The 12,599-nt window shown below is 48.7% G+C and overlaps 1 protein-coding gene across 1 annotated transcript in view; it reads right to left on the minus strand.

Moving 5' to 3' along the window:
• Positions 1 to 1,391: 1,391 nt before the first annotated feature.
• Positions 1,392 to 12,599, minus strand: part of adgra3 (adhesion G protein-coupled receptor A3) — a 26,341-nt gene continuing 15,133 nt past the window's right edge. The window contains exons 4-19 of the mRNA XM_079295712.1: positions 9,806 to 9,877; positions 9,641 to 9,712; positions 9,346 to 9,506; positions 8,550 to 8,763; positions 8,241 to 8,405; positions 7,710 to 7,911; positions 7,480 to 7,629; positions 6,772 to 6,930; positions 6,455 to 6,622; positions 6,069 to 6,276; positions 5,740 to 5,948; positions 5,502 to 5,626; positions 5,107 to 5,230; positions 4,422 to 4,567; positions 3,819 to 3,914; positions 1,392 to 3,108 (exon numbers count right to left, since the gene is read on the minus strand). Of these exons, the coding sequence (XP_079151838.1) occupies positions 1,653 to 3,108; positions 3,819 to 3,914; positions 4,422 to 4,567; positions 5,107 to 5,230; positions 5,502 to 5,626; positions 5,740 to 5,948; positions 6,069 to 6,276; positions 6,455 to 6,622; positions 6,772 to 6,930; positions 7,480 to 7,629; positions 7,710 to 7,911; positions 8,241 to 8,405; positions 8,550 to 8,763; positions 9,346 to 9,506; positions 9,641 to 9,712; positions 9,806 to 9,877 (3,727 nt within the window). The 3' untranslated portion in view covers positions 1,392 to 1,652. The remainder of the gene's footprint in view (positions 3,109 to 3,818; positions 3,915 to 4,421; positions 4,568 to 5,106; positions 5,231 to 5,501; positions 5,627 to 5,739; positions 5,949 to 6,068; positions 6,277 to 6,454; positions 6,623 to 6,771; positions 6,931 to 7,479; positions 7,630 to 7,709; positions 7,912 to 8,240; positions 8,406 to 8,549; positions 8,764 to 9,345; positions 9,507 to 9,640; positions 9,713 to 9,805; positions 9,878 to 12,599) is intronic.

Genomic DNA, 12,599 nt, shown 5'->3' on the forward strand with positions numbered 1-12,599 from the left:
AACCAAACATTTTGGTTCCCCTGGACGGCCAGAGCCACCGAATTACAATCGACACTGTCAGATGGCTTCATTTCCTAAAAAAAAAAAGTGGCAAGTTTTCCACAACAGAGCCAGATGCTTCCTCCAGGCGCCACGAGCAGCGATTGGAAAATGTAAACACATCACTTGTCTGACTCCGGTCGTCCCTGGGCCTCCTGGTGAGGCATTGAGCTCCGATCTGCTCCACAGAGCGCACTAAGTGGGAACTGGCTGGAAGAGAGACTTCACAGAGGGATCATCACTTTATCTGAAAATAGACCGGTTATCAGAAGCTGATGCTTTGGGTGTTTGAATCAGACTCTCTGATGTATTATTTCGGGGGTGTTTGATCTGACCCTCAGACTTCTGACTGGGACTAAGAAAAGATCTGAATATCTTAATTGATTATTGATTTCTGCCCAAGGTGTCCCTGTGATCTTGAAGCAGAGATACCATCATTTGATTTGCCTCGATGAGCTTTCCCCCCCCCCCCCCTCACAGCACAAACATCCTCCGATTGTCATTTCTGCCTCGCTGGACGACCTATGATGAACTTTAGAACAGATGGCAACGCTAAAGAACCGTGGCAATTATTTGGAGATCACTCTTTCATGCCTCGAGGGAATCAGCGAGGCTCCGCCGAATCAAGGCGCAACCGCTCGCTACATTATTCAGAAGTCTGATTATAATTTGTCACATCCGAGATGGCTGGGCGATATGTCTTTGCCTGAGTGAAATGTGCGTTTTATTAATGTGCCGTTAATGAAAAACCGGGAGCTATTGGAGCCGTGCCAGCTCGCCGCGTTTTCTGCCACCGACAAGTCGATCAATAGGCGATGACCACTCATCACTTCTTAAATGTGGAAAATGAAGGGCATATTTTTGCAGCGCGACCTCCCACATTTCAAGATGGTTGTCAGTGGCATGCTGTAAGAAGACGTGAATATCACTTTAAGTAGGTTTTGCCTTATTTCATAATATTGGAAAGGGTCCTCAAACAGCTTGCCATGGAGTTTCTGAACATGATTTCTTCTTTCTTCTCATGGCAGCTGCTCTGAGAGTCGGCGGTCAGTCTCAGGCCGGGCATCAAGTCAGCAGGAACCCGAGGTGTACAAGTGCACTCATCAAATCTGCCAGCAGGCAGGGAGAAAACACAGACAGAGCCCAAAGCCACCAGCTCGTTGCAATTAAAGTCAGTGGAAAAACCCAATTACCAGCTTGCCATACATGGTCAGCGAGAGTAACTCTTGGAAACAAAAAATCCACGACTCACCTTTGCACTGGCTGCAGACCCAAGAGGAGACGGTCGGCGTTATCACAAGAATAAAAGCTTTCAATTTGGTAAACAGAACTTTTGTTTTATTGTTGTTGGGACAAACTAGAAAATGGGGGGGGGGGGGGCGTGGGGGGGTACGCATCGGGCCACAGCTCAGACCACGCAGTACAGAACTCTGAAAAAGTTATAAAAATAGATCATTTACAATAAAAAACATATTGACAAAGATAGTTCAGTGGCAGTAATGATTTGATTGTTCATAAAATAAATGGACAATCGAAAAACAAAAACAAAGACACTTCACAGTTTAAAAAGGTGAGAGCACCTCACGATGCAGGCCGTGGGACGGAAACGCTCGCTACACAGTAGTTTCATGTTTCCACAAGCCAGTCTTTACACTGGCTGCACTCGCCGTGTTAATTAAAGGCACTGCGTGTCCGTTTTCTTTCACTGTGCCACCGGTTTGAGTGACAAGGTTGAGCCCATAGGACTTGGGTTGGCTGTCTAGTTCTGTGCCGCTCGTCTGCTGTACAGGACCGGAGTCTTTACTTGAGCATGACCCAGCAGCGGCAGCCACGCACTCGGCCTCCTCAGTCACCACTGTCCCGTTCCCCAGGGTGCTGCCGCCGCCGCCTTTATCTGCGGCGCGGGGGCGGCGCGGCAGGCTCGCGCTGTCACTGCTGTCCTGCTGCAGCTGGCTCTGATGCCGCTCTCTGTAAGCCATGTACGCTGCCCGACGGCTGTTGCGCGCCGCTATGTCGTAATGGTGGTGCCGCCTGTGGGGGCCGCTCTGCACGCTGCCCTGCACGCTGCCCTCCACGCTGGTGGGGACGTCGTAGGCGTACTCTCGCAACACCGTTAGCCGACTCGCCCTGTGCGCCCGCGCTCTGTTTTTGTGGTGCCTGCTCGCGTGTCCGTTGGTGGCCGCCACCGGATTGTTGATGTTGTTCACCGGGCGGAACTGCACCTCGACTGGCGCCACGTGCATTTTGATTTCATTGTCGAGTGAATGTTCCGTCAGGCTGTTGTCCAAAACGGCTGCACCGTTGGCGGTCGCCGGCGCGGACTTGCACTGAGCTGCCTCCGCGTGCAGATTGGTCAGCTTGCTGCCGTGGGCGGAGTTGCGCATGCTCGGCGCGCTCTTATTTGTGTAAGAAGAGTCTGCGCTGCTCTGGCCGCACTTCGTTGACTCCCCATCCGCCTTGCTAGCTGACCCTGCTGTGGATGTCATTGCCACGCCTGGCTGAGGCAGAAGAGCATCCTCCTGTTCGGAGTAGGCTCGTCTCCCGGAGCAACAGGCCCGGGACCAATAGCGCCTCATGTCCTGCCTGTTGACAAAGTGATGCGCCACCATGAACGCGCCCAGTGCCAGTGCGGCCACCCCAAACAGGCAGGTGAACGCTAAGTCATAGGGGTGGTCCTGGGATACGGCCAAGGCCCCGAACACCCAGAGGGCCGCATACAGCCCCAACGCCCCCGCTGCACCCATCAGCTGGGCGGCGAAGGTGTGCTCGTTCTCCAGGGCCGACAGGGGCACAGGGTGGGGAGCGGACGCCACGGAGGACGAAGCCTCGTGAGGCTGGAGCTGGAGAGTGAGGGGGTGGCAGGGGCTGCTGGGACCATCTGACCCGGCCTCCCCGTTGGCTGGAGCCAGATGCTGCTGCTCTTCGCTCGGCTCCTTGAGCTCATAACGGCGATCGGGGTGGCGGCGCAGCTGCAGCAGGATGCTGAGGAAGTACATGCAGTCCACGAAGATGATGAATCCCACTGGACCATAAAAAGCCCCGATACTGGGCTCCCATGACATCCAGCAACTAGGAGGAGGAAAGACAGACGGGACCAATCAAGCATTTCATTTATAGTAAGATAATAGATGTGGCTTTTAATATTCTTCAAGAGTCTTTTCCCTGCAATTACATCAAGATCATCTTTTAGCAATCATTCAAATTATATAGCATCTCCTAAAAAGGAAAATGGCCAACAGCGCTCATTAAAACAACACATCATCTTTATCGGTCACTGTCATTATTTACTTCAAACTTAAAATAACTCTTTGAAAACTTTTTGCATCTCGGTTTTACAGTAACGGCCCCATTACGTTTAATAACGCAGGCTGGGTTCGTCTTGCTTGCAAGAAATTAATTAAACTCCAAAGACTTCAGACAGATACGGGTGCAGATTTCTCAATTAGTCGGCCACGTCGCACCATCTAAACAGCTGCTGCTGTTGAAGGGGGGCGCGGGGGAGCTCGCCGTAAACCGGCAGCAGTTGCTTGTTGCTTGGATGCGCATACCATTAATAGACCCCCATAATCAGAACTTCAGGGAATAAACTTTTCCTACCCTCGTAAAAAATATCCATTATTTACTCAAGCAACTCCTCCTGAGGACAGAATGTAAAATAGAAGCATCCAGGCCCACGAGAGCTTTTAAAGGCCGTTAGCCGCACAAATGGACAAAGCATTACCATGCGCTGCTACTCGGGGATGGTAACACTAATTGCTTTCAATACAGGGACTGCTTACTATGGTGCATTGGTCCGGCTGCCGTAGTTTTTGATGTTAGCTGCTGCAGTGATCCCACAGACAATGATGGGTATCCCTCCGCCGATTAAGTAGAACCTTTTGGAGAAAGCACAGAGGGGGCGGTTCTGCTTCAGTCTTTCTGTTTGTAGGATGACAAGCAGGCATGAACGGCACAAAGAGGTCCAGGCCTCTACACTGACGCCCTGTGGCAGTTTCACCAACAATCATGACCACTCATAACAAGCGAAGGCTCAATGGCATACTCACCTCTTCTCTCTTTCGAAATGCACATCAGGTCGACATACACACACAAACATGTACATGTTTCTAACTACACACAAATAAGGGGTCACACATTACCTGATTATGTCAAAAACACCCTCCCCCCAAAAAACAAAACCTTCCCCGTGGCAGTGTTTGGTTTTAAGAGCCACAGTAACGCATGCAAAGTCGGAGCAGCAAAGTCTAAGACACTCAGGGGTTAGCTAATGCTGCTATTTGGAGGTGCTAACGTGTGAAGTTGCCGTGTCAAGCTAAGAAAAACCCAAAATCGATTACTTTTTGCCGCGCATCCGTTGCAATGCAGGAGTGCTGGTATTGTACCTGAGCATAGGCCGTGGTGGCGGTGGAGGTTCGTCCAGCTCTTCGTAGCGCTTGGCCTTGCGCGTCACCTGTTTGTAAATGTTGCGTGCAGTCACACCCACCCACAGAGCCGTAGCCAGAGTGGAATAGTGCAGCAAGATGCCCACCTGGACGAGATTGAATCATTATATGCATGACATTTGCCAAAGCAAAAAAAAATGAATGCAATCAATCCCCCTATGTCAGAATGATAGACTGCACCAAAAAAATATATAAATGATGGAATGCAGGGCAGAAGAGTATTTAAAAAAAGCTTTTTTTTTAATTGAGTATGTCTTCATCAGCCTGAGTTGAAAAATCACCATGTGAGATACATCTTTATGCCAGAGGGGATTACATAAATAAACAAAAACTTCTGCCAAAAAACTTTCATCCAGGTACTTTGTGCAATGAAAAATGAATAAGTAACGCGTCTCAGTACACCATGATGGGAGGCGCAGGACGGCCTCCAGCCGTGGAGACAATCTTTCTCTGCATCTTTGACTGTGTTTCCCCGCTGTGAACTTAGCCAAAGGCAACATTTCCCAACATTTTTTTTTCCTTGAAAACATCGGAAGCACTTGTTCATTTTTTGACTTGCTGACTACATAAGTTTGGACAGAAGCTCAGCGGGAGTGTTGGAGGAGTCCCGCTGGTGTATACTCACTGCTTGGCACACGCTTGCATATCGCGTTTGATTAATGCCGCCGACAAAGACTCCGCAGGTGAGGCAGATGTGGAAGCAGAGGTTGACCAGCATGTGCCAGAACTTGCGGCTGACACGGACAGACCTGAGGTCACAGAAGCACAGAATTAGAAAAGGACATGCATTTCTTACTGATGGATGGGACAGTTGTTTATGCTGACACAGATCTGAACGGTGACAGTTTTGTCTTTACCCCAACGGGGCTGGGCAAAAAACTGACAATATTTGTGGGGATGACACATTTACAGCAAATATGACGGCCAAAGAAGGAGCAGAATAGAAAATGCATTTGTCCCAGGCAAACATAAATAAAAGCAAAAAGAATGAATGACAATCAATTAAAGCAAAACAATTACCTGTGGTGGTAGACGTAGCTGATGATAATGGTGAGCAGGCCGATAAGAAGTATGATAGTCGTGGTATAGATGACTGGGTGCAGGGGCTGGATGCTTGGAGAGAGGTACTCCACACTGCTGAGGTCCTGCATGAGCGATGAGGTGAGAAATCCTCAGTTTTACGCAATATTGTGACGAAAAAAGCAATTCCCTCATTTGCCTGTGTTATACAATGAACATAGGAAATAACCCAACCTACCATCAGCAGACCATAGTTCCCCAGAGAGTTGCACGATATGGTGGTGAAGTTGTCGTGATGGCTCAGGATGCGGCAGCCGTCGCTTTGCCATCCTCCGTGGCCTCCCACCAGGCTGAAGTTCCAGCGGGCGGACACGGCATCTGAGCCGCGGGCAAACCGCCGCAGGGTGACGTTAACGGGCGTCCTCAGGACACGCAGGGACATGCCCTCTGATGGAAAAACACAAAGACCTATTTGGTTCTTGTCGTGCTGTAAAGTCTTGGTGGCATTGTGTGTCAGTGTTTCAGGTTTCTCCCCTCAACGGCTAACGCTGAAACGTTATGGCTCACCTATCTCGGCCATGATGACCGGGGCGGCGACACTCCTCCTCTTCCCGCCGTCAGCCAGTTGGGAGGAGTTGCTGGTGGAGGGAAAAAACTTGCCATTGCGGAGGCCCAGAAGATGGAGCTTGTAGACGGTGTCCTCCGCCTGCCCGGGGAGCGCAGCATGGGTAAAGAGAGACTGAGGAAGCTGCAGGGAAGCCTCCACAATGGGGCTCTCCAGGGACAAAAAACACAAGTATAAAATCGAACCATTTTATATTTTAACAATAGTGTTTTGTTTATGTTCATCATTTTAATGCGTTTTGCTGCAAGCAAAACTGACCCCCGACACTAAAACCTCGTCCAAAACAACCTGCTGGCGAATTGTAATTTTCTCCGGAAGGGGGGCTGACCTTGTGGAGGATGCTGGAGAAGGAGCTGGTTGTGTTGCATTTGAAGGAGAGTTGGCGGTCCTGTCCGGGTGTGCGCTCAGGGCTGGACCTCTGGAACAACATGCAGGTCATGCCATTCCAGTCGTTGGCTCTGACAACGTGAGCCTCTAGCGCTATGTTGGGGGACGTCTGGAAGGACAACAGGAATGGCGGAATTTTACTCGATTTACGTTAACGCACAGCACCACAAGTCTATAGCTAAAGGCCGATGGTGTGAGTTTTTATTGAGTTTGTACAATGACGATAGCTTTTGTCATTTTACTAAAAAAAGGACTAACCAGGGAGAAGACTTGTACTGTGGCCAGACGGTAAACAGCAATCCTCTGGAGGCAGGCGATGATGCGGGAGCAGGCCATGGCTTCACACTGAGCCATCCAGAGCACCCTCTCGTCGGCCAGCATCAAGTTACTGGCCATGCTAATCATCACCTCACCCACCTGCGCGACGAGAAAACATTTGGACTCGAGTGAATGCCCGTGCAGATTCAACAGCTAGGAAACACACCCTAAAACACCCAAAACACATTGCTTACTCCGTGCAGCAGCACGACGGCTGATATTCTATATTACGTGAAAGGAAACACAAGACGTGAACATGTAAAGCCACATCTTGTTTGCATCAAACAGCCTTCGACCCATGCTTGAGGGAGACTCATGGCTGAGTGACTATTGGAAACACATTTCAAGCACGGCGTCGCCAAGCAGAACTTTCAATATGCTTTAAAAGTAAAGTGCTCCTTGCCTACAGCAGTGACAACATGCCAGGAGCTCCTTTCCTTTTGAAAACTGTTTTTCTGTTTATTGGCCTCCAGCTGTGCTGAAAGTCGTGACAAGACATCTTTTCTCATTAAACAACATGACGACAAACAGCTGTTGCGCATTCATCTAGTTATCCTTGAACGAGGTAACGCGCCAAACGCATTCCTCGCATTGAACATGAGCTCGTAACAAGTTCACAGGCAGAAGAGCGGTTCCTGTCCTACTTACGTCTTTGAACTTCTCAACAAACACGCCGAACTTCTCAATCATCTCGGCCACGAAGATGATGTCCATCTTGTCTGAGAAGTTGGCAGCGTCGATCGTGTACACCAACAGTTGCCGAGCCCTGGCCACCACATTGCTCTCATTCAGAGGCATCTAAGCAGAAAGATGCACAGAGAACAATGCTCGAAAATGGTCCAAGCCGAGAACGGACCAGCAGTCAGATACACACACACCTGGTTAATGACGTATAGAATCCGTGTGACATCTTTCTGGAACTGGCAGCGCGAGTACTCGTCCTCCGTCCACAGCCCCTTGCGATCACAGTAGCGCCACGCCCGCTGCTCTTCGGCCGAGCCGCCCGAGTAGGTGCCGGCGCTCGACGGCAGTCGGTTGCAGGGGAGGTAGGCTCTGATCCCTGCCAGGGTGCGCGGCCACCTGGAAGAAGCCCAATAAAAACACAGTCCTGCTCTTTCCATTCTTCATCAACCGACACATCCTTCATTTTCTTCTTACTCTGAATAACCTCAACAGCAACAGAGTCATTCAATGATTGTGGCTAAAGCCTTGAAGTAATTCACATGTTTGACCACAAGAGGGGGCCACATGACAGCATGCTGTACATGTAACAGCTTCAAATATAACTGGTTGAAAGTATTGACTTTGAGAGTGGATCTATGTATTCGTGGATGGATGTACTCGGTGCTCAAGGCGACGAGTATCGTGAGAAGTTCTGCGTCTGCTTATGCGTTGCTGTGTGCACTCACTTGAACTCTCCCTTGTTGTTGGAGACGCGTTCAGGAGCACAGTACTCGGCGGAACTCTCCAACACAACAATGTGGACGGTCCTGGTGGTGTTGCCCCTGCTTGTCCTGACCCGGCACTCCCAGTTGCCGGTGAAACCAGGCTGGATGTTTGAGATGGTCAAGGCGCTGATGGGGAAACATGGAGGAGAAATTCCAGAAAATGAACAAAACAATGTCAATGAAATAATAAGCGATTTGTTTTCCTCATAATGCCAATGAATACAGCTCTCCACCTTCAGATTGCATAAACGTGAGTGTACACTGCCGTACCTAGCAATGAGCGAGCAGTTCTGCACCATGTGCTTTTCGATGAAGATGCCCTGGGCGGCGTCGGACTTGACCATGCGGCCGTTCTGGTACCACAGCACCTGCATGTCCTCGACCACGAAGGAAGCCTGACACTGGAACGGCAGGCTGTCCCCCTGGAAGACGACCTGACGCTGGGACGGAGTCAGCTGGAATGAGGGCAGCTCGAGTGGAGCATCTGGGGAGACCGGACACATGTTTAGAAGGAGATTCGGGTTTTCACCTCTCACGGAAAAAATATCTCTTCCTCTTACTCTCTTCATATTTGTCTCTGCACTCTCCGGACACACGGGGAAACTACAACGGCACCTTGAATTCTGGGTGCTTTGTCATTCACGTCAGGCCACGGCTCGTGCTAGCCATGTATTTCATAATCCCTCACTGTGATGAGTGCCAAACTGATAAGACATGAGCAAGTACAAACAAAGGCAGCACTGGCCTGGGCAGCCCCTTTTCTTATCTCCCGTGTCATTGCACAAGGCCCTGTTCTCCAAACACCAGCAGCCTCGCTGATACCAAAAAAAAAGAAACATTAAAGAGACTGTGCGCCGTTTTGACACGACAATCTGTGCCACAATTCAACATGACTTATTTCAACCTTTCAAGATGTCTGGGGCCGGACAAATGACGCATAAGAACGTGTCACCGAAACGACAAATGACTCCGTTTCAGACTGTTAAAACTATTATTTTAGGGCGACATCGTTTCGCTGTGTCAAATCTGTGGACTGTGTGCTTTTTTCCAGGTTTGTGTCCCCTACCACAGGTGATGAGCTCCTGCTTGATGGAGGTAATGAGCTGGCCCTGGAGAGACTGGGGGAAGGAGCACTTGGTGTTTTTGACCGCGATGTTCTTCTCTTTGATCCAATGCAGCAGCCACAGGAGGTTGCAGTCACACAGCAGGTAAGGCGTCTGAAACTCCCTGTGGGTGTATAGAAACACACGTTTGATGACTTCTACGCCACTTGTTAAAAAAAGAAAATGGCAGTCATTTTCATTGGAGACATTCAGACGTCCCACTCACACATTGATGCTTGCATCTTATTTCATACTTACAAAGACTTCAGAGACACCAAGCTGTCAAAGATCCCCTGGGTCAACGAAGAGAACATGTTCCCTGAAAGGTTTCTGGAGAAGAAGAAGATACTGATCATTTATCTTAGTCTATTACACAAATGCTTGTTTCAGCACACCATTCATATATTTATGAAAAAGACTTACAGTCTGATCAGACTGGTGAGGCCCTTGAAGATGTCCACGTTGAGACAGCCAATGCTGTTGTTGGACAAGTCCCTGTGGTACAGAGAAAGAATAGTTTCTTGTTTATTTCTTCCACGGTTCAGAAACAACATGGCAGCTATTAGCCAGCTGCATTAGGGCTGGTATGTTCTCCAACAACATAAGGAACAATCCGATTGTATTACGTGAAAAGAATGAGACACGGGGAATTGCTGACGTTGCGGAGATAAAGCGTACCGGGGTTTAAAAAAAAGAAGGAAAAAAAAAAGCTAAGTTTAACAGACGGGTTGAGGCAAAGAGCCCAAAAATTCAGCTGACAGGTCTACAACGTTCAAGGTGATTTGAGATAGTGTGTCCGTGTGGGCCTCCAGGGGGAACCTACACATCAAAGGCAGGGTAACACTCTGGGAGACGATTATTCGCTTGTGATTTACGTAAAAAAAAATGTCAAAAGTGTGTGTTTTTTCCTCTGGATGTGACCTGACATGATGTCTCTGGCAAACATCCGATGGAAGTGTCTGAAGCCTTTCAGAGGGAATCAAAGGAAAAGACCGATCCTGCCACTGTGCGTTACACTCAGCGTGCGAACATTTAGAAGAGGCTGCAAAGACGAAATGTTCACTGGAGGCTCCAGGTTAACTTTAGCACACCATCCTCCGATACGCTGCTTCCCCACCTGTGGTTTCGGACCCCACAAACCCTAGAATGAGGTTATTGTTTATCATAAAAGGTTTTTCTTTGGGGAAATAAGGTAAACACATGGTTGACGAAAGAATATTAGTGCAGCTTTTAATTGGCGAAGTAATTGGTGAAAGCGAAACCTAATTAGCTTAAGTTGTCACACATGGCTATTATCCAACAATCATGCTCTTTAACTTCCCACAGAGAGAACCCACAGCCATAGTGACTCAAAGACTCAGACTCTTAGCACCTTTCCACAATAGCTGTAACACATATTCTTCTGCGAACGATCCAATCATGGAAAAGTGCCAAGTGAAGAAACAAGAGCCTGGGAGAATAGACGGATCATTACCTCAACCCACCAGCTAAACTGTGTCCTGGGGTGCTCCAGGAATATGCCATACTGACACAAAATGATACCTGGAAAACGTCTGTCAGGTACACGCAAACATCCGAACATTTATGTAATTATTGGTGTTGGTCCTTAAGGTACCAGCTGGGGAAATTACTGCGTGAGGTGATTAGTTCCACTTGGAAGAGAAGAAAAAGCCGGCGATAGCAGGGCGAGCGCCGTGTGTCGGGGGAAGGATAACACAGCCGACGGAGGGAGGAGGCTCTCCGCTAGCTAAAAGGCGTACTTTCATCTCACTTCCCATCCTAGAGTTACAGCCACCTCAAGGGCCTTAAGACAAGATGGCGAATACCGTTATTACTTTAACTCACTTTTACTGCGTTCAAGAATCGTGAGAACTAACATAACTCACGCACATCGGGGATTTTTTTCTTGTCTGGCTACACACGACTCGCGTCTCTATTCTCCATCTGTTTTTACTAGTCGACTGGTATTCATTGCCAAACACCATCAGCCTCGGGCATGTGGCACGTTAACAGCACGGGGGATTGTTTCAGTGCGGGGATTCGAGTTGTTGTGAATGATACGAGGAGCAGCAGTAACAAAAAATAGCCCGATGTGATTAGGCTCGAGCGGGGACTGTTCAGCTGTTGGTGGAATGCACAGTCAGGAGGGCCGAGGCCGGAAGAGTCCATAGGGTTTGAGTGCTATTTGAAGACATTTGAAGGAAGTGAAGTAAGGGATACACTTTTCTTTCCTACCTACTGACATTAGAAAAAACCTGAGATGCAAAAGTGACAGCTGGCATTTCTTTCATGTATCCACTTTAGTTTGCATGTGCCGTGTTGAACACAGAGTCAAGGACGGGTCGAGAAGTTGGATTTACGGTCGAGGCGAAGGGTTAACGAGAGTCACGCCGCAGAAACGCACACGGGTTTTGATTTATAGTTCAGTGTTTGATTCCTCCTGGTAATGCACCGCTGCAACATCGTCGCATCATGCTCGGATTATATTCCCCACAGTGACCGTGTTGACGTTCTTTCGCCGACTTACTAAAATATGAGACTATTCCAGGGAGGTCACACGGTTTCATTCACCGAGACAATGTGCGGGAGATGTGGTGAGCAGAGCATTTACAGTGGAGAGCACTTTGTTACTGAGAAGGAGGAGAAATCTGAGCCTTTTTCCCCATAACTTGTTTCAAGATGTCTTCACTTTCACAAATCTCTACTGGCATCAGTAGCAGTCCATGCTGACCAATCACAGTTCGTGTGGTTCCAGTGTGGTATATCCAGAGTTACATTTTTGACGAGCTCATCTGCAGCGTAGCCCCTGGAGCAGCACATGGCACGACTACGACTAAACTAACTACAACTACCGTTTGAGCGTTTTTGATGTGTGGAACCCACAATTATCCAAACTTCCGCAGTCTTCTTTTTAAAAGCCCACGTCACCGCTTTGTGACAAAACACACGCGATGAATGGGCCTCTTGAAAACGAGAAGAAATCTAATTAGGTAATCCTGAGGGGGGGGGTGGGGGAAGAGGTAGACACACAGATCAAAGACTGCTAATCAAAGCTACGGATGAAGAGGAAGGTGGAGAAGCATGTGCCAAAGGTATGTCGAATAAATGTGACATAAAAACATAATAAATCTATTTGTATGTACTTCTTGCTGCCAATTAACTCCCATTTTACAAAACTAGGGAATAAATAGAGTGGATGTGTAGCGGTGGACGTCAA

Source organism: Melanostigma gelatinosum (assembly GCF_949748355.1).
Source record: "Melanostigma gelatinosum genome assembly, chromosome: 23".
NCBI lineage: Eukaryota > Metazoa > Chordata > Actinopteri > Perciformes > Zoarcidae > Melanostigma > Melanostigma gelatinosum.